Source organism: Camelus dromedarius, chromosome 8 (genome assembly GCF_036321535.1).
Source record: "Camelus dromedarius isolate mCamDro1 chromosome 8, mCamDro1.pat, whole genome shotgun sequence".
Taxonomy (NCBI): Eukaryota; Metazoa; Chordata; class Mammalia; order Artiodactyla; family Camelidae; genus Camelus; species Camelus dromedarius.
This window is the reverse complement of record NC_087443.1, coordinates 76158955-76185352: the sequence shown is the minus strand read 5'-3', so window position 1 is coordinate 76185352 and position 26398 is coordinate 76158955. Positions and strand designations below refer to the sequence as shown.

The 26398-nt window shown below is 53.2% G+C and overlaps 1 protein-coding gene across 1 annotated transcript; it reads right to left on the bottom strand.

Annotated features, from left to right (window-relative positions):
* GPR26 (G protein-coupled receptor 26) lies at positions 1-23185 on the bottom strand. Its single transcript, XM_010976039.3, has 3 exons — positions 22500-23185; positions 13398-13511; positions 1-3537 (listed from the first exon to the last, which is right to left on the bottom strand). The coding sequence occupies exons 1-3, from the start codon at positions 23165-23167 to the stop codon at positions 3306-3308; spliced, it is 1014 nt and encodes a 337-aa protein (XP_010974341.2). The 5' UTR covers positions 23168-23185; the 3' UTR covers positions 1-3305.
* Between the last annotated feature and the right edge of the window lie 3213 nt (positions 23186-26398).

Sequence of the window (26398 nt, the reverse complement as noted above, 5' to 3'; positions counted from 1 at the left end):
TCCATCTTCTCTCAGAAAGAAAGGCGTCGTGAGAAAGAAAACTAGTTTCACAATCATGAGGAGAGAGGTTTATTGCTCATGGTGACAGGAGACTGAGCTGAGTCCTAGAAGGAATGGACAGTTGGTATGAGATGACTCAAGGCCACTTCCCCTCCTCCCCCCACCGACTTCTAAGTAAAAACAGGCGTAACATCTTTAGTGACACATCTTTGGGAGGTCAGCTGACCATGAGACACACAAACCCCAGATGCTATGACTCTCTTCCCTTAGTGGGTCCCACCGCTCGGAAATCCCCCCCTTCAAGAAGCAGCATAAAGAAAAGCTGGAGTTGCAGAGTGACTGAAAACAGGCGTCATGGGCTGGGTTTAAACCTACAAGTGCTGATCAAGCAGGGAGAGAATCTGAGCTCTGTGTGGGGGGTTTGGAATCGGAGAGCCTCTCCAATCCAGGCTTTATTTTCGAGCTTCTTAAAGTGCCTTCACGCCGCGTCCAGCTGTCCACCAGAGTTTGAGACTTCGGCTTCAAGCCTCACACTAGACTGAAGTCACGTGAGTCATCCCAGGCCCTTGACATAGAGGCCAGCCTTGACACTTCTGTTTTACCTGAGATAGCCACGTTCCACCTGATAAATTACCAAATGAGGTAGATATTCTCCGGGGATAATGAAGCCGGGGGAAATTTTACAGACTGTATGTAGATAAATATAAACATTTACCTAAAGGTAATTCTAGCTGAGTTGGTTGATGCAGATCACGAATGCCGTGATCTGCTTCTCATTTCTTCTTGGGTTTTAATGCCTGCATCTAAATAAAATGAAAATACCCAATCAACTGGCATATCCAGGCTTTTGTCTCCATGATGTCAGCACAACTGGTTTTATTGGGTTTGGGGCCGTCCTGGAGATTTAGTGTAAATTATGCATCTTTTTCAAGGTATGTGGCAAAGAATTTGAAAAATTATATATATATAAATAATATATATATATATATGACTGAATCACTGCTGTACACCTGAAACATTGTAAATCAACTATACGTCAATTAAAAAAAAAAGCTATGTAGCACTTGTGGGTGGCAGGTCTTGTTTCTTAGTTAAAGAAGAGGTAAAAGAGATCTGGTTGCCTTTGGGGGTACAAATGCTGCCTACACAGTGCGAGCAGGAAGAGGATTGGACAGTTATTCCTCCAATCTGACATTGATGAAAACACACTTTGTTGCTTGAATTTGACTGTCTGTTGACCTCATCCCCTGGGTCACTACTCGTCTGCTTCCCAAAGAGTAAGATTGTGTGAAAGGGTTAGATTGTCAGATCCCGGGGTGCGCATTTTCCTGGCTCTGTGCTTGTCCCCGACCTCGCTGGTATTTTTGAGGCTGGGACAGTGGAGGGTGAACAGCTGCTTGTCTCGAGGAAAGAGCCACAAAAACGAATGTCTGTTGTGAGTTGAACTTGAGCGGCCAAATGCACTGTGAATCAGAGCCATTTTGTTTCAGTAACACACACAGTCACGTCTGGGCAGTGATGTGCTGATGGACGTGTAACAGCCAGCTCTCAGTGGAGAAAAAGGCCAGATTCGTAGCCTTTACTGACTTTCTTGGTATAAATATGCCTATCAAGGCTGATTTCAAGCTACTGACGTGATGTTCCAGACCGTGGATCTGGGAAGGGACGTGCACCATTGGCTCCTCCAAGCAGGTGTGAGCACACCTCCAACTGCAAAGGGAAGGTGTCAAGGTCCTGGAAGCTGTGTCTGTCTCCGTGGAAACTTAGAAACTAGACAGGAGTCAGCCAGGCTCAGTTATTCGTTTTCTAAATGAGGAACTAAGGGTGATAAGACAACATCTTTTCAAACATGCACACGCTCCTTTGTTTTTCAAAACTGGGCACTGGCACTGAAAGGCAATAGGCTCTTCCTGCTTGGTCCCTGTTGGGCTGTGTCCTCCCTTCCACGTCTCCAAAGTGAGGATGTGCAGGGCTGGAAGGAGACAAGGAGCCCCCTGGATCTGTCGCTCCCATCCTTCCCACCCTGGAGGAATCACTTATGGTGGAGGATGGGGAAATAACTGCTCTCAGCATTCACGCATCATTTGAAATGGTAAAGAGACGGATGGGCAGAAAGCATGGTCCACTCACCTTGGTTTTTAATGAAATCAGGATGGTGGCTACTAGTGGATGGGCATATGTGTTAGAGTTACGGTTTTCCATAAAAATTTCACTCCCCCATCATGGGCGCAGGGCACTTTCTGGATCGCCTTGGGAAGCCTCTACTTTATATTGATGACTTACAGAAACAAGGATATTGAACCATTAGGATAATGGAATCCAGTGCCTTAAAATCAAGGCAAAAACCCTGCTCAGGTCAGTTCTCGTCCAGTCACCTCAGCGGACACGCCCGACAAGATGCACAAGACAAGGCGAAAGGCTTCTCCTGCAAATTCAGGTCACAAACTGGGGTCGGGGGACCTGCCAGTCACTTCCCTCCTGCCTCTGCTTGGCTCCAACAGTTACGACATGTGAATCAGAAGATGTTGACTTCAGGGTCAGACTTCAAAGAACATTATTATATGTAGGACCTGCCTATTTAAACCATTTTCATGCTAAGAATGTCTACACACACAAACATTAGCTTTGGCGGGGAGGTGGGGGAAGAGAGGTTTAAAAAGTTGAATCCAGTATAACCACTTCTAAGACAACTTGCCAGCCAACAGTTGGGTAACCACTGGCTGTCTTCCCCTTGGGCACAGGGGCCCAAGAGTCCCAGCTGAGCACAATTTAGTTAGTACCAGCTGAGTAATATTTGGGTTAAAGCAGCCACCACTACATGTGAAGAGTGGCCATGCTCGATGGGGGCCAGGTGGCCACTGCCAGCCTCACTCTCAGTGTGACTCATGTCCCATGGAGGTGACCACTTTCCTTCAGCATGGAGCCCAGCGTCCAGGGGTTAGTAAGCAAGTGGACACCATGCTTCCCCACCTGCCACCAGCGCTGTGTGTCCTTGATCATGACAGGACTGGGTGTGGCGCCTGGGGAGCCTCTGGTGAGTCTATGAACTTGAAGGAGCTTCTCAGAAAGAAAGGCCAGAACACAGCATGTCCGTCGGTCATCCTTTGGTGATAAATAGGGACAGTCCAACACCTGCCCTTGAGGAAGCAGGAAGCAGGCTTCAGAGCCGCTCCAAGCCAGGGAACCGGAACCCCTGGGCTTGCCAGGTGAGTGGCGGCCAGTGGTCCCCGCCCAGGCACGCCAAGCCCTCCCTCCCCTTCTCACCAGCCGCCTCCTTCCGAGCCCTCCAGCAGGAGCAGCGGCCTTCACTCGGAGACCGGCAGGATGTTCTGGCTGTGGGAGTCACCCGAGAGGCCGGAGGAGCGGAGGGAACGCCTGTGGAGGACCCTGTTCAGAATCTCTTTGCAGCTCTGGCGGTACTGGTGTCGCAGCAAGGAGTACACGAAGGGGTCGGACGCGGCCTTGCTGTAGGCCAAGCACTTGGACAGCACCCCCCAGTGGGAGCTGATGGGCACCGCGGAGGACAGCTCCAGCAGCCTGCGGAGAGAGACCCCCGTTAGGAGTGCACGGCTGACCCCCGCTCCCTGGCCACACTGCCGTTTCTCTGAGGCTGCCTCCTGCAGTGACAATGACGACAGCAATTTACACCCAGAACAACGGTGGACACTCACCTGGCACTTCTTTTATTCCAGGTACTATGCTAACAATGCACGTTACACGTTGTTTCATGGACTCTTGGGAGACGTGACTGTATCCATTTTACACTTGAGGAAATAGATATCTCAGGAGGCTAAGTGATTTGCTAGTAAACTGCAAAGACGCGATTGGAACCCAGGTTTGTCTGACTGGAACCCAAGCTGACCTAAGAGGTGCTATTAGCTAATTTGGTCCTGGCCGTTGGCTCCAACTCTGCTTGCTGACCTGCTTTGTGACCCTGGGGAAATCATTTCCCTTCCTGGGGCCTGGATGTTTCATATAAAAAATAAAGAGTTGTATTAGACCATGTCTATGATCATTGCAACAACAAGAGACTGATTCTTTGCTTCAGATCCTAGCTCTGCCTTCCAAGGGAGGTTGCCTGGGAGGAAGGGCTGAGAATCATTTTGCAAATATTCAGCAAAGCTCAAAGTGTGTCTTGCATCAGGAAGGAATCTGCTGGTGGCGAAGGCTTCTTCCCAGAGTCGGGATTCTGGTGGCGCCTGGCAAGAGCAGCAGTCAGGGTACCCTACATAGACCCTCATCCTTTGGGAGGCGGTGAGGGAAGATGCAGCTCATGTGTCAAAGGAGCCCTCCTGGTACCCAACGAACAACTCCACTCAGTGGTGCTAACACCAGGCTACAAGGTAATAAAAACCTTCCTCTGGCTATAAATGGAATTCTCCCCCTCCCCAAATCAGGCCATTTTTCCTCCTGTCCCGAGTATATCCAGCACCCCTGGCCATATTTGGATGTTGCCAGCATTAATATAGGATAGAAAAGGCCACAGAGCTGGGGGAGAGCTTAGAGATGATGAATTTTCCTCTCCTTACTCACTGTCAGATAAGGAGACTGAGGCCCAGAGAGGGGAAGGGGTTGCCCAGCATCACACAGCAAGTCACTGATTGAGGAAGTTCCAGCCTCTGTGCTCAGACTGGGATCTGCAAGATGGAAGGCAAAGGTGGCTCTCAGCTCTGCAGGCTGCCCAGGTGAGAACCCAGGCGAGAACCCAGGCTCAGAAGGGACTGAGCTTGGGATGTAACTCTGCACTGCCAACTTTAGTGATGTTTCTGAAGCTTCTTTGGGCTGAGGTTGTGAGGACGAGCCTGTGAAGGGAAAGGGGAGGAAGCTGGTAGGGTGAGCTCCTCCACTGCCAAGCCCCGCTTTTCAAATAGATCCTTAATGGATCCATTATGAGGTCCTCCATTTGGCATCTTGTTTCCAGTACCATTATCTGCCCTTGCCCTCCGACCCCGTGGGAAAAGGTGGCCACATTTCTGTTCCTGTCCTTAGGAGCTCGAATGGGGAAGTGGAGCTGGTGGCATTTGGGAAATCTGTACTTTTAAGAAATCTATTTTGGGAAGTGATGAATTTAAGGGAACAAAAACCCCGAGTTTAGAATTCACACCTAATAATAACAATGAAATAGCTGAATGCCAACACATTGTTGCTACGCAATGCCAAACTGCTCTTCCAAAATGTCTAGTCTTCCCAGCGTTGCTAAATTCAGTCTGAGCATTTGGGCTCTCCCAAGAGGATTTACTAAGAGCCAAATATCATCAAACCAACCAGCAGGATCCAAATTATTATTTGCAGGTTCTGTAGATTTCACAGAATAAAATTATTTGGGACTACTTAAAATTTTACCATTTAGGTCATTAAGAGGTAAAATCCATTGCATTTGCTTCTCAAAGATTTTACGTAAAGCCTGAACCTGCCTGGCTCAGTAATAATAATTCCCAGTTGAGTATCTCCTCTGGGCCAGCTCCTTGATGTGCAGAGTCTCCAATCTGACGATTATCCTCTTCAGAATGGGTATCACTAGTCCCATTTTACAGATGAGGAAATCAAGGCTCGGAGACTGAGCAGCAAGCCAGCGTCTCCTACATGGGAAAGCTGGTTGCATGCTCTGACTTGGCAGCACACTTGGAGTTCAAGTCTCAGCATTGCAGACTGGACAGGATGAATTCTGGGTTCCTCTCCAGCCCTGGGGACCCCTGTTCCGTGAAGTTATTGTGGGCTACGCAGCACTTTTGTCACTTGCCCCTGTCTGCCGGGCACATGACTTCTGCTTTGAAAAGCCAGCATCTGGCTTCCTTAAGGCCCCCAGGCACAGAGGTGCTTTGGCTCAGTCCAAGCCTGGGCACTGCTCTCATGTGGCCGTTGGGCCAGGCTGAAGCTGGGATGCCCACTTTGTGACCAGATGTGGCTGGCCGACCTGCTTTCTGATTTTCCTGTGCACGTGGACCCCTGCCTGCCGCCATGAGCCTGCCCTGGCTGGCTTTGCTCCCTTCCAGCTCTGACAGTTCCCGGTCCCCACTTGGGGACTGGGAAGGGGAGGGGCTTCCATATTGCTACAACTGCTTCTTTCCAATTCTAGATGTGGGCAGGGGATGACCACGTGGTCCCCTCCAGATGACCTTTCAGAAAGGGAGCATGCCAGCCCATTTCTCACGCCAGTCTGGCTCTGCTCACCTCCTCCAGACGCCCTTGCCTCTGGGGAAGGGACATTATTACCCTGATCAGTCACGTTTTCCTTGCGAGCTGGATCCCTGTGGTGCTAAAAGGTGCCGCCACGCTATCCTCTTCCTTCCCTGCTGCTGCACTGGGTGGGTCACTGAAGCCCCCTCTCCTGCCCCTGCCCCCAGGTCTGGCCTGAGAGCCCTGCGTTTAGGGGTTATTGGGCTCAGGTGTTAATTAAATGAGACTTCATTTCCTTTTGCTAGAGCCCCCTGTTGCAGGTTGAATTGTGTCTCCCCAGATTCATATGTTGAAGTCCTAACCCGCAGTACCTCCAAATGTGACCTTATTCAGAAATAGGGTTGTTGTGGGTGCAAATTAGTTAAGGTGAGGTCCTACTGGGGAAGGGCGGGCCCCTAGTCCAATATAACTGTGCCCTTATAAAGGCGGGAATTTAGACACAGACGCACGCAGAGAGAATGCCACTAGAAGATGAAGGCAGAGACGGGGTGACGCTTGTACAAGCCAAGAGACACCACAGGTTGCAAGTAAACCGCCAGGAGCTCTCTCGCAGCCTTAGAAGGACCCAGCCGCCCCTCCGACACCTGGATCTCCCACTTCCACCCTCCGGAACTGAGACTGGACGTTTCTATTGTTTAAGCCACTCAGTTAGTGATAGCGCGTGACGGTGGCAGTGCTGGGAAATGCATCCACGTCCACTGAGCAACCCCGTGGGGATGCGGGGGGGTCAGGCAGGATTGGGGGGTTCATGGGCCCCTGGTCACATCGTCAACGTGGCGCCAAGCCCCTCGGAGGTCCTGGAGCCCGTGGGCACCGAGGGACGGCCCTGAGGTTTGCAGAGGTCAGCAGCCCCCGGAGCGGGGCGTCACCTCCGCCCCGCCCTTTGGGAAGCAGAGTGTTTCCCACAAGCCGTGCTCGCTGACCCCTGACCCCCACCTTCCTTTAAGCACCAAGGTGACTTTCCACATGCCGCCCAAGGTGTGGACCAGGAAAACCTCTGCCATCGGGCTCCATTCAGGGGAAAAGATTTATGCTTCTGTGCCCAAAATGCACACATCCCTGGCCCAGACAGCCCTGACAGGGCTCCCCCGAGAATCCCCTGGGCTGAGAGCCCATGGGCTGGGTGACAGGTGGGGTTGAGGGGGGAGGGGAGAGGGAGGGGGGAGGGGAGGTGGCAGCAGGAGTCTGCTTTCTCGAGCATTTCAGGTGACTCTGAGGCAGGTGGTTCAGAGACATGCTGGGAGCTGGGAGTTCCTGGTGAGCAGGGGGCGGGGGTTTGGGCAGAGCCTGGCAGGCCTGGGAGGTGTCAAATGCTGATGGAGGTGGCCTGCTACCACAGCAGAAGCAGAGCCCAGAGGTGCGTATTTTTCTGACTCAGTGTGACACAGAGCAGATACCTGCAGTCACCCCATCCCAAGTCCGACAGGCCTGGCCCCACCGCTGCAACCCTTTGCTCTGTATCTGTTGGGGGCACTCCTCCGGGGAGCCATCTCCTCTCTCTTGGCTCAAAGCCCTCTGATCTGGGTCACGGGCAGGTCTCTGTGCTGGCTGTCACTGCAGAGGGCTGACAGGCCAGGAAGCCCGCCCCTCACCCTTCACCCACAGGGACCTCGCACCCTCACTCAGCAGCCTGGCAGTCCTGGTCCCTAGGAGGAAAAAGGGGGGTACACTTGCCAGAACTCTAAGGCATTCTTTGAACCAGAGGAGAAACCAGTGTCACAAGTCTGCTTGACAATGAGACTCTCCAAGGAAACTAAATTCTAGGGGGAAAACAAGACCAGTAACACGAGTAGCCATAGACCCAGCTCCTCCTCTGGCCTCTGGGGCTCAGTACTTTGATAGTCACTTCACAAACACTATCTCAAGACCCCTGAGAGTGTTCTTTGTTCTTCACACTACAAGGAGGAACCAAGGCAAAGTGACGTGCCAAGGCCACGTGGTCTGGATGTGGAAAAGCCAGGGGATTTGAACCCTGGACTGCGGGCACCAGAGACCACATGGCTCCCTGGTGCCAGGCTGCCCTCCCAGCTCCTTGACTCAGTTCCAGGGTGTAGTCAAGGGCATTTGCTATCAACTCTTGGACTTAAAATGGTAAATCTGTGCCCCATCTTTACACCTGTGCCTCCATCATCTCTCCCCGCTGTCTCTCTCTCTCTCACACACACACACACACACACACACAATATGGGTCACAGACTACCCTTTGGGAAGCAAGACTGATGTCTTTCCAAGACTTTTGGAGAAGCTGGTCTGCGTATTTGAAGACCTGTACGTAATAAGCTGGTGCTTTAAATGTTCATGAGACATTAGCATGGAAAAGGCACTTTATTAATTGAGTATGAACGCCGGACAGCCACTTGCACATTAAAGTCTCTGCCTCTGCATAATTCTGTGGCTCTGAAAAGCCACAACAGTGGGGCTGTCAGATCTGCAAATGCCTCAAAGCCCCACTCTGATGATCCGGGACAACCATAATTATTTGTAAGAATATATTGCTGCGGAGATAATAGCCTTACACATGCTTTGAGACATGTGAATTTTAATTCAGAAAAATTTAATTAGAGCTTTTGGATGAAAATCTGTGGCAGATCTTGAGACCCTGCTCAAATACTCTGGAAAGAGTCAGATGTGACCCACGAGGGCTTTGGGGAGCCGTTGAGTGTGTGAATAGAAGGCAGTGACGCCTGTGAAGAGTGAGGGTGGAGGTTCCAGGGTTTCCCTCTGTCATCTGACACGCCCCAAAGCACAGATGCCAGCGGCTGTTTGGTGCAGTTGGTGGAACTGTCTTTCTGAGAGGTATCTGCTGCATGGTCAGCGTTGGGCCACCCAAGTCTGACAATGGCTTGAGCAGCCAGCACTGATGGTCTGCACAAGTTGCTGTCAGCCAGGTGGGGGATCAGAGGTGACTCCGTGCAAACCCACTGCTTCTTCTAGTGGAAGGACTCACTCGCCTACCTGCCTTTACCCACGAGAGTCTGGATACTATATCTGGGTTTGCACCAAGATGCTTGGGCATAGGAAGGCGGGTTGCTTGGACAGAGGTTGTCACCGTGGAGCTGCGGGAAATCAGAGCTTCTGCACTGACAGTTCAACGAGGGGTTTAAGTGACACTCGAACAACCTGATCTTAATCACCTCGGAAACTGCAGCTTTCTGGTTCTGAGGGGGCCATGGCGCAAAATGCCTTCCTCCATCCTCTGCGAGGAAAGAGGGCGCCTCCGAGCTCTCAGAGACGTAGCGCAGCACAGGGCGAGGGCCCCGTGCGTGGGCTTTGGTTCCAGGCAGACCTGGCCTGAATCCCTGGCCGAGTCACTCCTGGTTTGGCTTCAGAATCCCTCTTAACACGTGCGCTAGCTTGCCGCTAGCAGTGGGGCCCAGCTGGCCTGCAAGGTACAACCAGCTTGCCCTCTCTGGGCGAGACAGCTGCTCAGGAAATTGCCACGTCCATAACCCCTGGCTCTAGGTTCTCCATAAGGAGTCACTTCCTGAAGGAAGTGAAATTCTCAATTACATTTCCAGAGCAGAGTCTGACTTCAGCTTCTTCTGCGACTGGGGTGGTTGTGTCTGCACTCGGAAACCAGCTTGAGGAGCAGCAGAAGGATCAGCTGCCACCAAAGGTGTGAGTCATCGCGATCCCAGCGCTGGTGACAGTGGGGCAGCTGAATGCCCTGCATGGATTATTTCACGTTTTCCTCACTAGAGGTGAATTTCTCTCCACATTCAATGTGCGGTTCTCAGCTCTAACTCAGCTAAGATGGAAAAGTTTGGGTCAGGCTCCTTGAGGGTGGGTGTCAGAACAAACCCTCCTCCATCCCCACCCACCCCGCCCTACATGGTTTGGCAGTTTTGATGCCCTGGCAGAAGAAGTGTAGCTCTGATGCAGTCCTGGCTGTGCTCAGCACACACCTGGAGCCTAGAGTGCCCCCTGCGTGTGGTGAACAAGTTCACATGTCCTCGTCTCCCTGGGGTCCACCTGGGGGCTCCCAACTGTTGCAAAGACTAGGCATCTCATCAGAATCTTGTCTCCTCTCAATCGCAGAAGGGGTGTGGACAGGGGGAGGTGGCTCAAGAGGGGTGCAACCTCTAGAGGACTAACCACAATGACCTGCCTGCCACCAACTCCCTCTCTGTCACCCTGGGCTGGGACCTGAAGTCCCAGCCTTCAGGCCCTCCGAGGACCCCTGCCTCAATGCACCTGACCTCACAGAGGAAGACAGTGATTTGGCCACTGCTTATACCCTCCCGTGTAAACTCTGACATCCAGCAGGGCACTGGGCAGGGAAGGAAGGGAGGAGGGAAGTTCTGAGCACTCCTGTAGCACAGCTGGAATGGCGACCCCAGGGACCGATGGCAACCAATATAAAAGGTATTAAATACATACATAATTAATACTTTACATACACCTATTGTCAGCCTTGGCAACCCAGTGTGCCTGTGACCCCTACAGCTCATCTCAATTTGGACAAGCCAAGCTCAAGTTCTTCAAAGGGACCTGTGGCTGGTGGCTCCCATGCAGGGCTCTAGACCCGGCTCATGCTGTCCCTTCTGCTGGGACTGTCCCCACGCAGAGCCCAGCCCCCTTCACTCGCTCCTGCCTCAGAACCTAGGACATGGTGCTCCGTTCAGGTGAGAGGGCCGTATCCACAGGGTCATGCCGCCCTCATGGGGGGTCTCCTGCAGGACCCCACCAGGCCACGCCTCCCCTGCAGGGTCTCCTTCACACTTCGCACAGAGAAGGTGCTGGGAGAAATGTGTGCTGAAATGAAATGAGGGTATTTTGCATATTTTCTGAGGTTTGCTTAAGACAGCTCCTTCGTCCATATGGGAAAATCAAAGCAGGCGCTGGACGGATGGTGGCAGTGGGGGCCAGGGCAGGGGGCGGTTTCACCAGACCCCGTTCTGTGTTTATGAGATTTCCTGGCCATAGCTTTTTCTCCTTAATAAGTAGCATTTGTCCCCATAAAAGATGAACAGTTTTGTGAATGTTTTTTAAAACTCAAAATGCATTAAATCCATTTGGAGAGAACATATTGAGTTGTGAAGCTACCATCAATTTTGCTGAAACATTTTTTTCTGGGCACCATTAGAAGGAACCAAGTTACAATCAGAAAAAAAGGAAAAATTGGTTGGAAAATGAGATCAAGCCAGAGAGAAATCCAATCGTTTCAAGGTGGAATTGATTCCCGATTCCCCTCGGAGGGTTCAAGTTCACCTCATTAGCCCGCAAGTCCGCTTTACTGTGGGATTTAAGAGGAGGGGTGTCTGCGTGCCCTCCCTGCCCGATGCATCTTTCTTCGCTGGATTTAATCCCCGTTAGCTCATGCACCCGCCAGTCTCGGGCCAGGCGCCGTGGGTGATGCTGTAAGTGTAGGAAGGAGGGAGGATGCTGAGCACAGATGTCACCCAGGCCAGGCCTGCGCTATACCCACGTGCCCCATGCTTAAAGCCCTTTAACCCTCACAACAGCCCTAGGAGGCAAGCACTGCTCACTTCTGGTTTACAGATGAGAGGCTGGAGGCTCAGAGAGGGGACATCACTGGCCCAAGGTCACACAGCAGCCCAGAGCACACCCCCTGGACCTGGGGTCTGAACTCAGGTTGGCCTGTGCTCATAACCACTCTGCTGCCCCACCCTCGGAGAGCAATGGAAACCCACTCTCTTCTGTTCCTGCCTGGGCTTCGTGTCCCATGGAAAACCCGGATCTATGCAAGTTCCAGTGTCCAGGCTGGATGTGGCCGGCCTAGACCAGGGGTGCTCACCCGGGGGTGATTCTGGTCCCCAGGTTGCCGAAGTTTGGCAATGTCTGGAGACATTCCTAATTGTCAAACCCAGGGAGCAGGAGGGAAGAGGTGCTGGGGACGGATAGTAGGCAGATGGCAGTTCTAGAAGGAAGAATTGATGGCCCTGCTCTGCCCAGGGCAGAGCCATCCAGAGACCTGCAGACAGGCCTACGTCCCATGTTTAGAGTGAGACGCAGGCCCGCTAGCTTTCCACCCACCCTGGCCCCAAGGGAGAGGTGTGCTGCGGAAAAGACAGTGAAAGGTACCCTGGGCTTGTGCTGTCTAGAGAAGGGATGGTGGGGGCTGCTGTGGGGGCGCCCGGCTCACTATCTGCAAATCGGCAGGGCCCCTGGGAGCAGAGGACAGACGTTCTCCTGGGAGGGAGGAAGCGGGACTGGGAACATGGGTGGAGCCCAGGGAGCCAGGCTTTAGCTCCGTATGAGGAGGGAAGGTGGGGGTGGGGGGACAGGGAGACATGGACACAGTGGGCTCCTCTTCCCTGAGCGCAACTCTGGGGTCAATGAGGCAGGGCGTCCCTTCCAGGTCCCTGACAACTGAGGATGTTGGAGGATGGGCTGCGTGCGCTCGCTCTCTTTCTCTCACACACACACACACACGCATGCACATGTACACACAAAACCCTGCACAGATCCTCCTTCCCAGGCCCAACATCCACCTCCTAAAAGACTTTTTATCATCACCTTCCCAAACCGTCCAGCCCTTTTGGATACAAATTTGCAGGATTCCTTTCCCCTCCAGTGAGCAAAACTGAGTGCGTGATGCATTTCTTTTCCTGCTGGCTGCAGCGTGTGGGGGAAATGCTGCAGCTGGAGCAGGTTGGCTTCTGGAATGCACAGCCCTGAGGCCAGTGCACCGCGTGGGGGCACGGGGCTGGCGATTGAGAGAGAACGTGACAAGCTCACAATGCCTTGACTAACGTGGCAGATCCCTGGAGCCATGGGACAGGTGGGTCCGCCCAGATGGGCACGGAGCATGCTTCCTGCTCCCTGTACAGGTGGCAGGTGGCCTCTGCTGTGTAGGGTGTCTGGGCTGAGGGTACCAGGCTGGGCAGTAAGAACCCAACCCCTGCAGGGTGTTCTCCCCTGTCCTTTCTACCCTGTCCTTTCCTTTTGGGCCTCCTAAGGGTCGGAGGCTGAGGCTAAAGGGTTAGAATGATGTTTGGAAACCATGTGGGGCAGAGTCTCACCACCTTTTGGTCCTGAGTCTAATCCAAAAGAATTCGAGGCAGAAGACAAAAAGCCTGTGCCTTCCTTCTCACTCGACTTGTCAAGTTCCCTCTCATCCCTTAATCCACCCTCTGGAAAACACGTGGCCAAGAGAGGCCGGCCACGGCTAAAGGCCGTGTGGGCCCTGCTTTGGTCTCCTGAGCCCTGTGCCCACCCCACTGGCCCCCAGCTCGTGTCCCACAGGCCACGTTTACCTGGTGATCACGTAGGGGGCAAAGCACACGAGGAAGGTGCCCACGAATGTGCTGATCTTCTTGGTGGCGCGCTGCCGCCTCCTCTTCTGCTCCTCCAGACAGCGCTCCCGCACACTGCGCGTGAGAGAGGGAAAGGGTGACTCGCGGGCCGGGCCTGCCAGGTCACAGTGAGCGGCGATTTGTACATGCAGCCAGTGGCCACGAGCGTAGGAACTTGGCCATGCAGCCAGAAAGACCTGAGGCCACGTCTGGGCTGTAGGCATGTGACCTTGGGCACCTGTGTGACCTCACTAAACCTCAGGGCCATCATCTGTAAAACGCAGATAGGACTATAATAAAATGCCCCGAAGGACTGTTTTGAGAATTAAATGTGTGAAGCACATAAAGCAATTAGCACAGTGATCCAGCAAGTGTAAATGAATATAAACTCACAACCTTCACTGAACGCCTCCTATGTGCCAGCCCCAGAGCCCACACTCCCTAAGTAGCACCCCTAACTCTAATCTTCACTGTAGTTGATTCTGCCAGGTGGGTGTTACCTGCCCTGTTTTAGCAATGATGACCATGAGTTCTGTGAATTCAAATGATCTACTCAGCTGGTAAGCGGAGGAGGGATTTGAGCCTGTGTCCATGTGACTCAAAGCTGGTCCTCACCAGCTGGGGCAGCCTGGACTCTGTGCAGTGTGGCCTGGGGCTTCCTTTCCTCCACACCTTCAGCCCTGTTTCTTCCATCCCAAAGCCTCAGCTCTGCCCACAGCTACAGACAACACATTATGAGGTGACAGAAGGAGAAGTTGCTTGATGCATTCAGAGACCAAGCTCGGTGAAGCCACAGGACCTTCAAGTCCCTGGAGAATCAGGGATGCAGTTCTGAGGATGGCCACTGATGTCCCTAACCACACCATTTTCCTGACTGCCCTCTGCTCTGGAGCCTTTCAAGAACTGACATTTGATGCCAGCCAAGAGCGGTGGTTCTTGCAAAACATCTGCAGCCGCAGAGAAACACACAGGCAACAGGTACAGGGAAAGGTGCACCTTTGGAGCTGTAGGTCTCCGGTGCTCCAGACCAGGGGGCCCAGCCTGGGCACGTGTTTCTACTGTTTACTTTTAACATAAGTCACGTGATCCTAACAATGGACAGGGAGGAAGACTGTGGACAGAGCTGCCCGGGAGGAAAGAGAACTTGGCAGAGGCAGGCCTGGGTTGCGATGACCTGGCTCTGAAATTAGGCCAGTCTGTCCAACGACAGCAGGGAGGGGCGAGAACACTCATGAGCCAGGGTCGTGAGCAGCATGACCGCCAGGGCAGCTTCCCCTTCCTTCCACCAGAACCATCATTTTCATACTTAATTCAGACTCTTCCTCATCAGATTTTTGATCACAGGTGGACAATTCCATGTGTTTGGATTGAAGGTCCCTGCAATTCTTGTAGGACATTTTTTTCCCCTTGACTTGCATCTTTCCAGGAATTTAGGGAGTTAAGAACTGGAGTCTGGCCTGGTACAGACAGATCTACTGACTGAAAATGTATCACTCATGATTGATATTGCTAATTAATTTTTAATAACTAATATTAATAACCATCCACATTTCTAGTGTCTTTCATGTGTGGCATCTTAGATACTGTGATGGGGTTCATAGGCATTCATGGATTTGATACAACTCTATAAGCTTAGGACTGAAACAATGGTAATCTTCATTTTTTCAGATAAGGAGATTGAGGCAGAGGAGTTAAGCAACTTGCTCAAGGTCACACAGTGATCTGCTGAGTGGAGGAGGCTGACCAACCTGTCCCGGATAACCGGGGCTGTCCTGGTTTTAGCACTAAAAGTCCCACAGCCTGGCAGTTTACATAGGACTGTCCTGGTTTCAAAATGGAAAAGTCCTGCATCTGAGAACCCTGGTCATCTTGAGCAACCCAGGATGGTTGGCTGTCCCACGTGATGGCAAGATCTGAACCCAGGCCGTCTGACTCTGGAGACTTGAGTGTCGCCTCTCAACTCGTTGGGGTTATTACACATCCCTGGGGAGACACTGGGGCATCATCTCATTCAGAAAATCTTAAGAATAAGCTGAGGGGGCGAGGGACAGAGGGGTGACTTTGCCTGAGCCCACACAGCAAGAGTCAGTCTTAAATCTCCTCATTTTCCATTTATGTGTGAGTGTCTGCAGAATTTCCCACCAAAGTCCTCTGACTCGTGTCACGTGCACAGGATACGGGTGGACCTGGAGAGAAGGTACGAGTCCAGATCCTGGATATCTGGGTCTAGTGAGGTGTCCAGATTGTCTTGGTTTGTCCGAGACTGTCTTGGCTTTACAACTCAAGGTCCCGCATCCTGGGAGCCCTCTCAGTCCCAGGCAAATCAGGACAATGGTCACCCCAGCAGTGTGTTTGGCACGTTCTCCACAACACAGGACTGTTCATTTTAGTATTAAAATTTCTGCCCCCAAACTGTCAGGGCAATCGATGTAAGAATTGCTGGAGATTTGGGGTATGAGGTGGGTGTCCTGAGCCATCACATACACTCACCCCACGAGAGGAGTGAAGTTTTTGCACATCTCCTAAAAAATGAACACCAGGTTCGTATCATAAATGACTCATCAAGGGGGCACCAAAGAAACTGGTGGTGGCACTGGGGTCAGGCCCTCCTCCAATCTGTGACCCTGACAATATTGTCCATTTCTCAGGTGTTTTAGAATAACCCTGATGAGTGAGCAAGCTTTGGCTATGTGTCTAGTCCCAGTTGTGCCCTCATAGCTGTGTGGCCTCAGGAAAGTCACTCAACCTCTCTGAATCTGGTTCCTCATTTATCGGAGGAAGATTTCATAATAACTATAACTAGAGCTAACATTTATCAGGACAGAAGCGACTCACCAGCTCCCAATTTCCCACCCACTAGGAGGGACCTGGGTTCCTGCTGTGGGTCTGAGGACCCAGCTCTTTCCCCAGGAGCAGAAGCCCCCTCACCCTGCCGCATCACACAGTCTTTCGCCAAAGCCCTGAAGACTATTTAAAGACAGATGCTGCTTGAAGCTTTGGAGGTCTTCAGAAGGATAAACAGAAACATTTCAGTGACTCCTCAGGAATACAATGGACACTGTACAGGTTTGGATGATCAATGTCACTCCTCTCCTGTAAAAACCTATGGGGAATTAATTTCATTTGTTCCTGCAAAGCTTTGTACAGGAGAGAAGAATGAGATAGCAAGCACTTTGCAGGTACATGATTTCTTTGGGTGTCCAGAGTACAAAGCTCAACATCTTACACCCAGAAGACACCTCATGAGTGCACGTCATTTGAATTAATGAACAATTCTTAAAAACCTCTTAGGAAAATTAAGTCTCAGTCATTTTTAAGTGACCTTCCCCGAAGAGACATAGCAGAAATCTTAATAGAAGAGAGACAGTAGAAATCTGCTCGAGAATTTGTTTTTCAAAGTGAAACTTTAAAACCTTTAGCCTTTCAGACAAAGCAAAGCTCATCAATGGATGTCAGGCCATGAACTCTTCCGTGGCCCGGCGTCCTTTCTAGCTAAGTGTGGTGGTAAACACTCGGCGGCGGAGCCAGACATCTGGGTTCAAATCCAGGCTTCCCCACTTTATTGCTGTGTGGCCTAAGGAGAGTCACACAGCCTCTCTGTGCATCAGCGTCATCATCTCTAAACTGAGGGTAATGCAGGTACCTATCTGGTAGGGTCCTATTGAGAGTAACTGAGTTAAGACCCAAAAAGTACCCAGGACAGGGCTCAACTCAGAGTAAGTACTCAGTGCAACTCACAAGTATTATTCACTTAACATGTTTTTATGTAACAATTACTATATTCCAGTACTACCTTGAAGCCCCAGACCACAGGGATCCCTCTCACTGCAAAAATGTGCTTTCATGAGAGAGAGGGCGAGAGAGAGCACTGCAGCCAGGGACGGTGCCAGCTGGAGCCTGGGCTCCCGTTCTGGCTCTGGGACCCTCTCTGGGGCTCAGGGATGTGGTGGATGCTGCTCCCTAATCTTTCTGGCACCTGGCACACTGCGGGAGCACAGCGGGGTGTGGGCTGGATGCTGTGTCTGGGGTTAACAGCCGTGTGGGCCGGGTCATGAGTCTGCTCTGGGACAGACTGCCTAGTCTCTACAGTCATGTGTAACGCGAGGGATCCCAGCTCACAGATGGGAAACTGAGGCTCAGAGAAGACAGGGACTTGCCCACCCGGAGAGCAGGGTGCAGGCAGGGCCAGCACCAGTTACTGACACCCAGTCTACAACCATGTGGTGCTTCCCTGAACTCCTGCAAAGGAAGAGAATGGGTCCCACTTCTCCGCCCAGGGTGCCCCAGGTTTCCAGGTGGGAACAGGGTTGCGGCAGGAAGAGGAGGCAGGGCAGTCTCCCAGGCTCCGAGGGGAGCAGGGTGGCCCTCGGGCTTGCCATTATTATTACTTAAGCCCACGATGAGGGCTGCCCCCCAGCTCCCCAAACAACATAATAATAAGATCACTTTGTTCTTGCTGTCATTTTTTTTCTCATCATAGCTTTGCAAAACTGAGCTCCTTGAGATCTTGCAGCCCTACAAGCTGTCACTTTCCTCGTTCGCAGGAGAGGAGACTGAGGGCCAGGAAAGTGGACCCCATGCCCAGGGTCCACAGTAAGTTCAAAACAGACCAGATCTCATTCCAGCTCTCCTGACTCCAAGACCTGGGGTGTCCCCCAGACTCCACTGCCTCCCATAGGACCACTGAGCAACAAGCCAGCTGTGTCCAGCCACATTCACGTCCAGATAGTCCTGGGCCTGGTGGTGGTGGCTGGAGTCCTCGGACTCCCAAGCAGAACCCGCAGCACAGAGGGCGAGAGCCGAAGGCTCTCCTGGCCAGGTCTGTTTGCCCGGAGTGTGACCGTTGTGCCACTGCCAGCGAGGGTCCCAAGGGCTGTGCCAAGACAGGGAGTTTCCTTCAGCCAAGAGGAGATGGGCTCTCCAGCACTATGATATGTGGGGCCAAAGAGACGTCCCCCAGGAGGCTTCAGTAATAGGGCAGAGGGGTGGTTAGTACCGGGAATATCCGAAAAGTCAAGAAATGAGGTGATCGTGGCTAAAACACAGTGGATCTGGGTCCTGACTGATGCCCAGAGGACTTCAGACAGTCCAGAGCTCACACTCCGAGTACTCAGAGAGACATCCAGATTTGCTTTCTGGCTTTTAAGGAAATGGAACAAAAGGCGAGGGAAGGAGCTGACCGATGGTGAAGAGGTTTGTGTTTCGGGTCAATTCACCGTTGTAAGCAGTCCTGCCTTCAGACCTGACAAGAGGGGGTCCTGTCCTGGGTCCCGGACATTGAGGGGCCCACATCTCCCCATGAAATGAAGTGCTCATGGGGCGAAGGGGATGCACCCACCCAGAGCCCACATCCTCCATTCTCGACCGAGTTCTAGGTACCTGCCCAAACGCCCTGATCTTGCTTCCAGGACGTGCACAGGCATCTTCCTTGGAGCTTATCCTCCTGAGGGTGGCCTGTGCCACCTAGGTGCCTGCCTGGAGGCTGGAGGGGTGATATTTGTGAACAACATGTAGATACACAACCTACAGTGTCCATTCTGTGAGGGAGGAGGCCCCTTTCAGGGCTGGGGGAGCCAGGATGGGGAGGTGAGGCCGGAGGGCTGTGTGCATGGAATCAGCTCAGTTCTCCCCATCAGGTACGAGGCTGAACTCCAGGGAGCCTAAGAACGCTAAACTTGAACCCAGCCTCGCAAAGTGTTATAAATGTGTATTTCTCAGGGTAGGAAGATAGAACATATTTCCTTTAACAGTTTGTAAGCTGAATTTAGAAAGTCTAAATATTCATGTAGATGGTTTGTGAAACTCCATTTGCACCCTTGCCCCATCCACACAACTTAGGGGTGTGCCTGAGCTTGAATCTTGGATGGAGCCACATTCTAGATCTGTTAAATACGGCAAGCACCCCCTTCCCTGGGGCTCCCAATTTCCTCATCTGCAAAATCAAGGGCACAGTGAGGGCCCTTCCTTTTACTGTGGCACAGTTCTGACACGCTCAGCCAGCCCTCTGTAGCCCCTGATCACAGCTTGCATGTGCTTCACCAGCTGTCTACTCTGAAGTCACTAACTCGTGCTGGCAAGAGTGCCCTCAAGCTGAATGGGGAGAGCAGGGCTGCGGCCTCAACACCCGGGCTCCCTACCTGTGTCTCCATGTCTCTGGCAGCACCAAGGAGAGGATCTGGCTATAAGTGGTCCAGAGCTGTGATGTGGGAGAACTGAGTCACGCAAACTGAACAGTTGTAAACCAGGTGGGTAATAAATCTTAGGAATTCCCAATTTCTTTATGATTGTAGAAACTCGAGAAACCACCCTAGAAAGGCAGGAGTTGGTGACAATTCTCAGGGTCAAAGATTTAATTTAAAACAGGAATTCACTGTCCTTTTGGTGGTATTGAAGCAAAGGAGTCCAACCTGTCACTCCCTGTGTTAAACGCCCTGCAGGAAGAGCAGGCATCGCCAGGGAGCTCCCTGACAGATAGACCTCAGGGAGCTCAGAACGAGTTCCTTTTAATTAAGTCCCAGGAGGCCAGGAGTGTGGTGGCTGTTAAGTGAATCTTCCAGTGGGCATTCTCCTTCGCCTGCTGCCCTGACTGTCCAGGTAAGGAAGCTTGGCTTCTGCTGTTCTGAGACTGGGCCCCCAGGGGCCCCCCAGCTCTCAGCACTATCTGGCCTAGGGCACTTCCTGGAGCCTTAGGGCCAAAGGCTTGGGGGATCTAGGGGGCGGTCCCCCTTCCCGAGATAGCTGGGCAGTTTCTCCTTTGTGGGGAGGGAGAGTTTGGAGCCTCCAAGAAGGAAGCCGGTGGATCCGCTGTCAGGGAGCTGGTGCCCTCCTGTGTGGCCCACCAGCCACCCTCTCACTTTGGGTACTGTCCCCACAGGGAAAGGCAGGTTGCGTTCCCTGAAGGGGCATCTCCCTACTATTCCACAACCCCAGGCCAGCCCTTGGACAGTGGGGCCTGTCTGAACTGACCGAGGACAAGCCTCTTCCCAGAAGACCCGCCTGTCCCCAGTGCAGACTGGCATTGCTCCTTGGCCCTGCAGGGCCCCGTGGCACTGGGAAAGTGTCTCCTCAGAGAATCCTGGGGCTTGGAAGAGGTCAAAGTTCCCCTGGAGGGGATTGGAAGAGAGAAGAAGGGACTGGAGGCCACCAGAGCAGCTGCCTCTTCTCCTGAGACCCCGGGGGATTTGCTCTGCCATGTCTGGCCTGGAGTCTGGGTGAGATTTGCAAGACTGGCACCAGCCCTACATCCTAAATGGGCTGAAAAGGAGCCGCTGCCTTCTAGTTCTGGAAGTTGGAGGAAGAGCAGGGATGGGGTTCGTACCGGTCTAAATAAGAACTGATTTCTTTCCCAGCTCAGTCCCTCCTCCGCTGTTAGACTCATGGTGAGTGGGCCCCTCTGTAGGAATCATTCAAGTTCTGAGAGTTCAACAACATTGCCTACAGCTTCCAGAGCACTCTCAGTCCAAGTCCTAGGAATAATGCACCTTCTAAAGTGAGGTCCTCTCACCCCAGGGTGATGGGAAGGAGAATGGCTCTGCAATTGTGGCTGCAGAATAGTTCCTTAAACGACACTGCACCGTGCGTGGCCACATGCAGTGAGTCGGCTCATGTCTTTGGGTCAGTGTGCGTGATTGCCACACCTGTGATCTGTCTGTTACACATGCTGTTGCTACATGAACACACAGAATTGTGTGTGTGAAGCTCACACATGTCCACACATGGTTCACATGCCCTGGTGTCTATGTGCCCTCAGTCATCCCCATGCACATCCTGAATGTGATTCTGGGAGGAAGATTCCGTGACTAGAAGCTTTGGTCCAGCACGTAATCTAGAAGGACTGTTCTGTGGGGAACGATGAACACAGGCATACATGTCCATCTATGCGCAGTGAAGTTCAAGGCCTCTTTTCGTTGCTTATAAGCAGGGAAAACACAGAATTGAAGGAGCCCTTGCTCAGACTGATGCCCCCGGTCTGTCCCCCTCAGCCACGAGCTTGTTTCTCCCTGGGCAGGGAGGCATTCACACCCTAGGGACCGAGCTCCCTGCCCTGCCTCCAGGCCCCCCCACACTGCTTTCTCAGTCTGCCTCACTGTTCGTGCCATCTTGACACTTAAGCCCCCTTTCCAGGGTCCAGGGCATCAGGATATAAAATCGCAGAGTCCACAGGGACACCAGCAGCAGTTTCCCCCTTCCTCTCCTCTTCTCTGAAGGAAAGCCGAGGTGAGCCCAGGACATCTCAGCTAAGAGTTTCCCCCTTCTCCCCCTGAGCAGCTCTGGGGGATGGCAGGACTTCCCAGGGAGTACCTGTACCTGACTGCCTGTCCCGAGCTGCCTTCCTGGGACAGCGGCCAGGTGAGGATGGAGGTGGGTGGGCAGGTTTTATCGGGGAGCCTCAGGATGACCCTTTCCCTCTGCAAAGGCTCCAGGCTCCAAGTCCAGGAGACAAGGGACAGTGCTGTCTGGGAAGGGCACCCCAGTCTCCTCGGAGCCCTTCAGATGCTCCATTAAGGACCCACAGAGGAAGGTGCAGCTGGAGGACTCACAGGAGCAGGAGCAGGACACAGAGGCAGAACCAGACACCAGAGAAAGGAAAAGAGGGACCAGAGCAGCACATTCGCGCCTGAAGATCTCTTAGGGAGCTCTCTAAGCACCCAGGCCACGCTCTCAGCGCCTGATTAGAATCACGTAAAGGCCTTAAGCAGTGAACAGACATCACTGCCTTCCCATACGCTGTTTAAAGTGAAAACTACAAACATAAAATAAGTTCAACAAAGTTCTGATTCTCTGTGGTTTCTACCCTGACGCTTCAAAAGTAGTACATATTGTTTCACCCACATGTTTGGCGGTCTAGCTTTACCTGTCATGAGACGGGCAACGCTGGCCCTTCCCCCTCCCCCACATCTCAGTTTTCCAAAGAGGAAATGGAGGCTAGGTGGAAAAGGGGCTTGCCCAAGACTGCACATTGGAGCGTGGGGAGACAACGACCCCCTTCTCCCCAAAGAGACCCCCTCCCCCACCGAGTCCCCCGCAGCCCTTCCCTGATCCCGCACCTGGCGGTGCCCTCACCTGGGGTGGATGTCCACGAGGAGCACGAGCGTCTGCATGGTGATCACGTCGATGCGCTTGCAGTGGAAGCGGGCCACCTTGAGCACCTTGAAGTATGTGCAGCAGAGCACGACGAAGGAGAGCAGGAAGCTGAGCGCGTGGAAGGCGCCGGTGAAGACGGCGAAACGCAGGCGCTCGTCCGGCCGCCGGCTGCACAGCGTGCACGACGCATAGAGCTGGTGGAAGCCCAGCCAGGACAGGGCGAGCGCGGCGGCGGGGAAGGTGAGCGCGTGCAGCCACGTGTAGGCCACCATGAGCGCGGCGTCGCGGAGGCGCATCTTGGCGCGGTAGCTCAGCGGGAAGACCACGGCCACCCAGCGGTCGATGCTGAGCGCGGCCATGCTGAGCATGGAGTTGGTGGCCAGGAAGGTGTCGAGGAAGGCGGCCAGGCGGCACAGGCGGTCGCCGGCCGGCTGCCGCTGCGCCACGACGCCGGCCAGCGTGAGCGGCATGTTGACCACGGTGCACAGCAGGTTGCCGCACGTGAGGTTCAGGGTGAAGAGCGCCGGCGCCTGGCGGCGGATGTCGGCGCTGTGCAGGAGGCAGAGCAGCACCAGCGCGTTGGACAGCAGCGAGACGCCCATCGTGCCCACCAGCAGCCCCGCCAGGCCCGCGTCCCACGAGTTCATGGTGCGCGCCCGCCGCCGGCGGCGCTCAGGGCCGGCAACCCGGCGCCGCCATGGCGCAGCCCGCCGCCCGCTCAGCCCCTCGGCGGCGCCGCCGCCGCCGCCCCGCGACCCCCGGCCCCCGCTGCCATGGCTCCCCGGAGGGCGCGCGGCCACCCCGGAGCCCCGCGCCACCTCCCGGGCAAGCGCCGATGCGCCGCCGAACTGGGAGCTTTGAGCGCCCTCGGATCCTGGATTGCAGCCGCCCGCTGCCCGGCTCTGCCTTTGCTCCTTCCGCTCTCACCCCATCCCTCCACGCTCAGTCTCCTTTCTGCATACCCTCCCGCTCCCTTCCTTTCTCTTCCTCCCCTCTCTCTGCTCGCTCTTTTCGCTCGATCTCCCTTTCAGCTCTCCCCTCCACTTTCTCTCTCTCTCTCTCCCCTCCTCTCTCCCTCTCTCTCCCTCTCTCTCCTCTGCCGTGTTTCTCTTCTCTCTCCCACTGCTGTTCTCTCCGTCTGTCTCTCCCACCCCCAATTTTCTCCACCCTTCTTGTTATTCCCTCTCCTCTTCTCTCTCTCTCTCTCTCTCTCTCCAGAATCTGGCTGCTTCTATCAGAAATTCCCGTTGATGCGCACGCACACGCACACGCACACACACACACGCGCACACACACTAACAGAGAACTAGCCCTGAAAGGCTGCGGTGCAGGGTGATTGGCTCCTTGAGCTTCCTGTCCCCGACCTCCCAATCCTCCCTTATGTGTGTCAAAGGCTGAGTCAAGGAAGTCTGCCTGAGAAAAGGGAGGGATGCCTGGGCACCTTCATACCTCAGGGCCACCTGTCCCAGCCTGAGCACCAGCCTGGCCAAACCTGGACATGGAGGTCCTACCCCACCTGTCCTGGCTGAGCCCCCCAGGGCTGATGCTTCTCCGACTCTGAGCTGAGCTGGGGGATCTTAGATAGGCTCTGTCTGCTGAGAGGGGAAGGAACCCACATCTCTCCATCCTGCATGGCCAGGGGCCTGGCCCCAGGTATCTCCCAGCCTCCCCAGGCCTCCCCAGCCTGTTCCCAGGGCAGCTGCTACACTTCTGGGGGCGCTCGGTTCACGTTGCCCTCTTTTCATCACTCCAGCTGGGGCTTCAGCATCATCCTCAAGCCAGGCAGGGTGACCCTGAGACACACTGTGACACCCTCTAGGTGTTCCCTCAGCCAGGAGAGAGCTTTATCTGACCCTGAGTGCTCACAGGCGGACAAGTCTGCCTGTGCACACCCAGCGTCAGCAGAGCCCCAGTGTGGCCGATACTCAGCACTCCTGGCCCGGGTTCCACAATCAGCCCCCACACCACCTGCTCTGGGTCTGATGAGGCAGGAAGCTCCAGTTTGTGAGGGACCTGAATGACATACCACACATGCAGCTCTTTAGAAAAGGGAGAAGATGGTGGCTGGCGTGGCTTGGTGGAGACCCCAGAAGCTCTGGGTAGGCGGGGTCCCAGCTCCCCCTCAGAAAAGTGCACAGTGACTGTGGCCCTTCTGTCCTTCTGTCAAGACCCTCGGGGGAAGGTGTGTGGATCAGGGCTCCCCTTCCCACCCTGAGAGCCTGAGATTCAACATTTACCAACACACCACTGACTTCACAGAACACTGGCAAGTTACTGAACCTCACTGTGCCTCAGTGTCTTCCTTAACTTTCAGAGCTCCGGTGAGAAATAACTCAGATATTGTGTGTACAGACCTTTGCCCCCAGCCTACCTGGAGGAGGAAATGGAACAGAAACCAACAATCTCCTCATCACTTGGCCCATCACGTGGCCTATAGATTTCAGGGTTGGATATGTCTTCATTAGATATTTAGCATGTGACATCAGAGTAAGATATTCACCTGTGTATCATCCCTGCTCCCAAAGACTTTGTCCCCACAAATAACCCATGACATGGGGTAGGTGCCCAGGTCCTGTTTGTGGATTAAATGAGGACATGAATATGTTTCTGTGAGCACCACTGGACCCACGATCCTCATACTTCAGTGTTTTTCAGAATCACCTAATAAACTTGGGATGCTGATTAAAGAGTTAAATTCCTGGGCCATGCTTCTGGGGTCTGGGGATCTGCATTCTCAGTGAGTTGTTCAGGTGACTCTGATAAGGGCGGTCCATGACCACGCCCTGAGGAGGAAACTCTGTGAGAAGTGGTCAGGTGGGGCAACTGGATGCAAACTCATCATGTGAGTGCAAACTCCACCAGTGGCCTGATGCTCTGGCCTGGAGGCTCTTGCTGGAGAGTGATGGGATATTCATGACAATGTTAACATGAGTCATTAAATAATGTGACTGGGCCCTGAGGGAGGGCTCAGAAACAGGACTGAGTTTCATGCCTTTAGATGCTTTAATATAGTTCCTCTTACAGGCAGGTACATGCACACCTCATGGGGAGTCCTTGCCCCAACCCTTCAACATAGATATCATGATTCCATCTTGACAAATGAAGGAGCTGAGACCCAGAAAGTTCCTTGCTTTGCTCTAGGTCACTCCAAATAGTCATCAATAAACAAGGTAGAATGAATTGACTAAAATGGTAGAATCATCATGTGAATTGGGATCCACATCTATCAGACATTAAAACTCCAGTTCTTTCCACTGTGCCGTTGTATTTATCATGCACAATTTATTACACACATGGGTTTGAACACACATGCACACACAACACATAAACTACCAATGATTTGGTGGAGGCTAAAGTAGTCCTCTTCACAGCTATCTTTAGAAAGAGACGAAAGATTTATGTGAACTGAACAGAAACCAGAATGTCACCCGTGCCCCAAGAGAGGTCTCACCAAAGCAGATACAGAGAACTTATCTCCATTGGGATGTAGATACAGAGAATACATCCCTTTAGGGAATGGGAGGATTCTGGATTTCTGCAAGTGGAAGGGGAGCCTGGGAACTGGTCTTCCAGGGGAGGGAGGTGCCTGAGCAAATGCCTGGAGGCCAGAGCCTGGTGTATATTTGTGGTTCTGGAGACAAGGTGGGCCTGCAGAAAGGTTGAAAAGCAAAGTGGCGGTAGATAAATCTTGCTTGCCAGCCCAATGCCAGACTGAAGGACAGAAAGGTCAGTCCCTTTCAGATGACAACTTCCAAGACCTGGAGGATCCAACCATCCTAGGGATACATCCCTGTCAGCCTCCACCAGAGCCTACCAGTAAGTCTTCATTTTCAAGGCACTTACACACCTGCTGTTTCATGCGACCCTATAGAACCCTG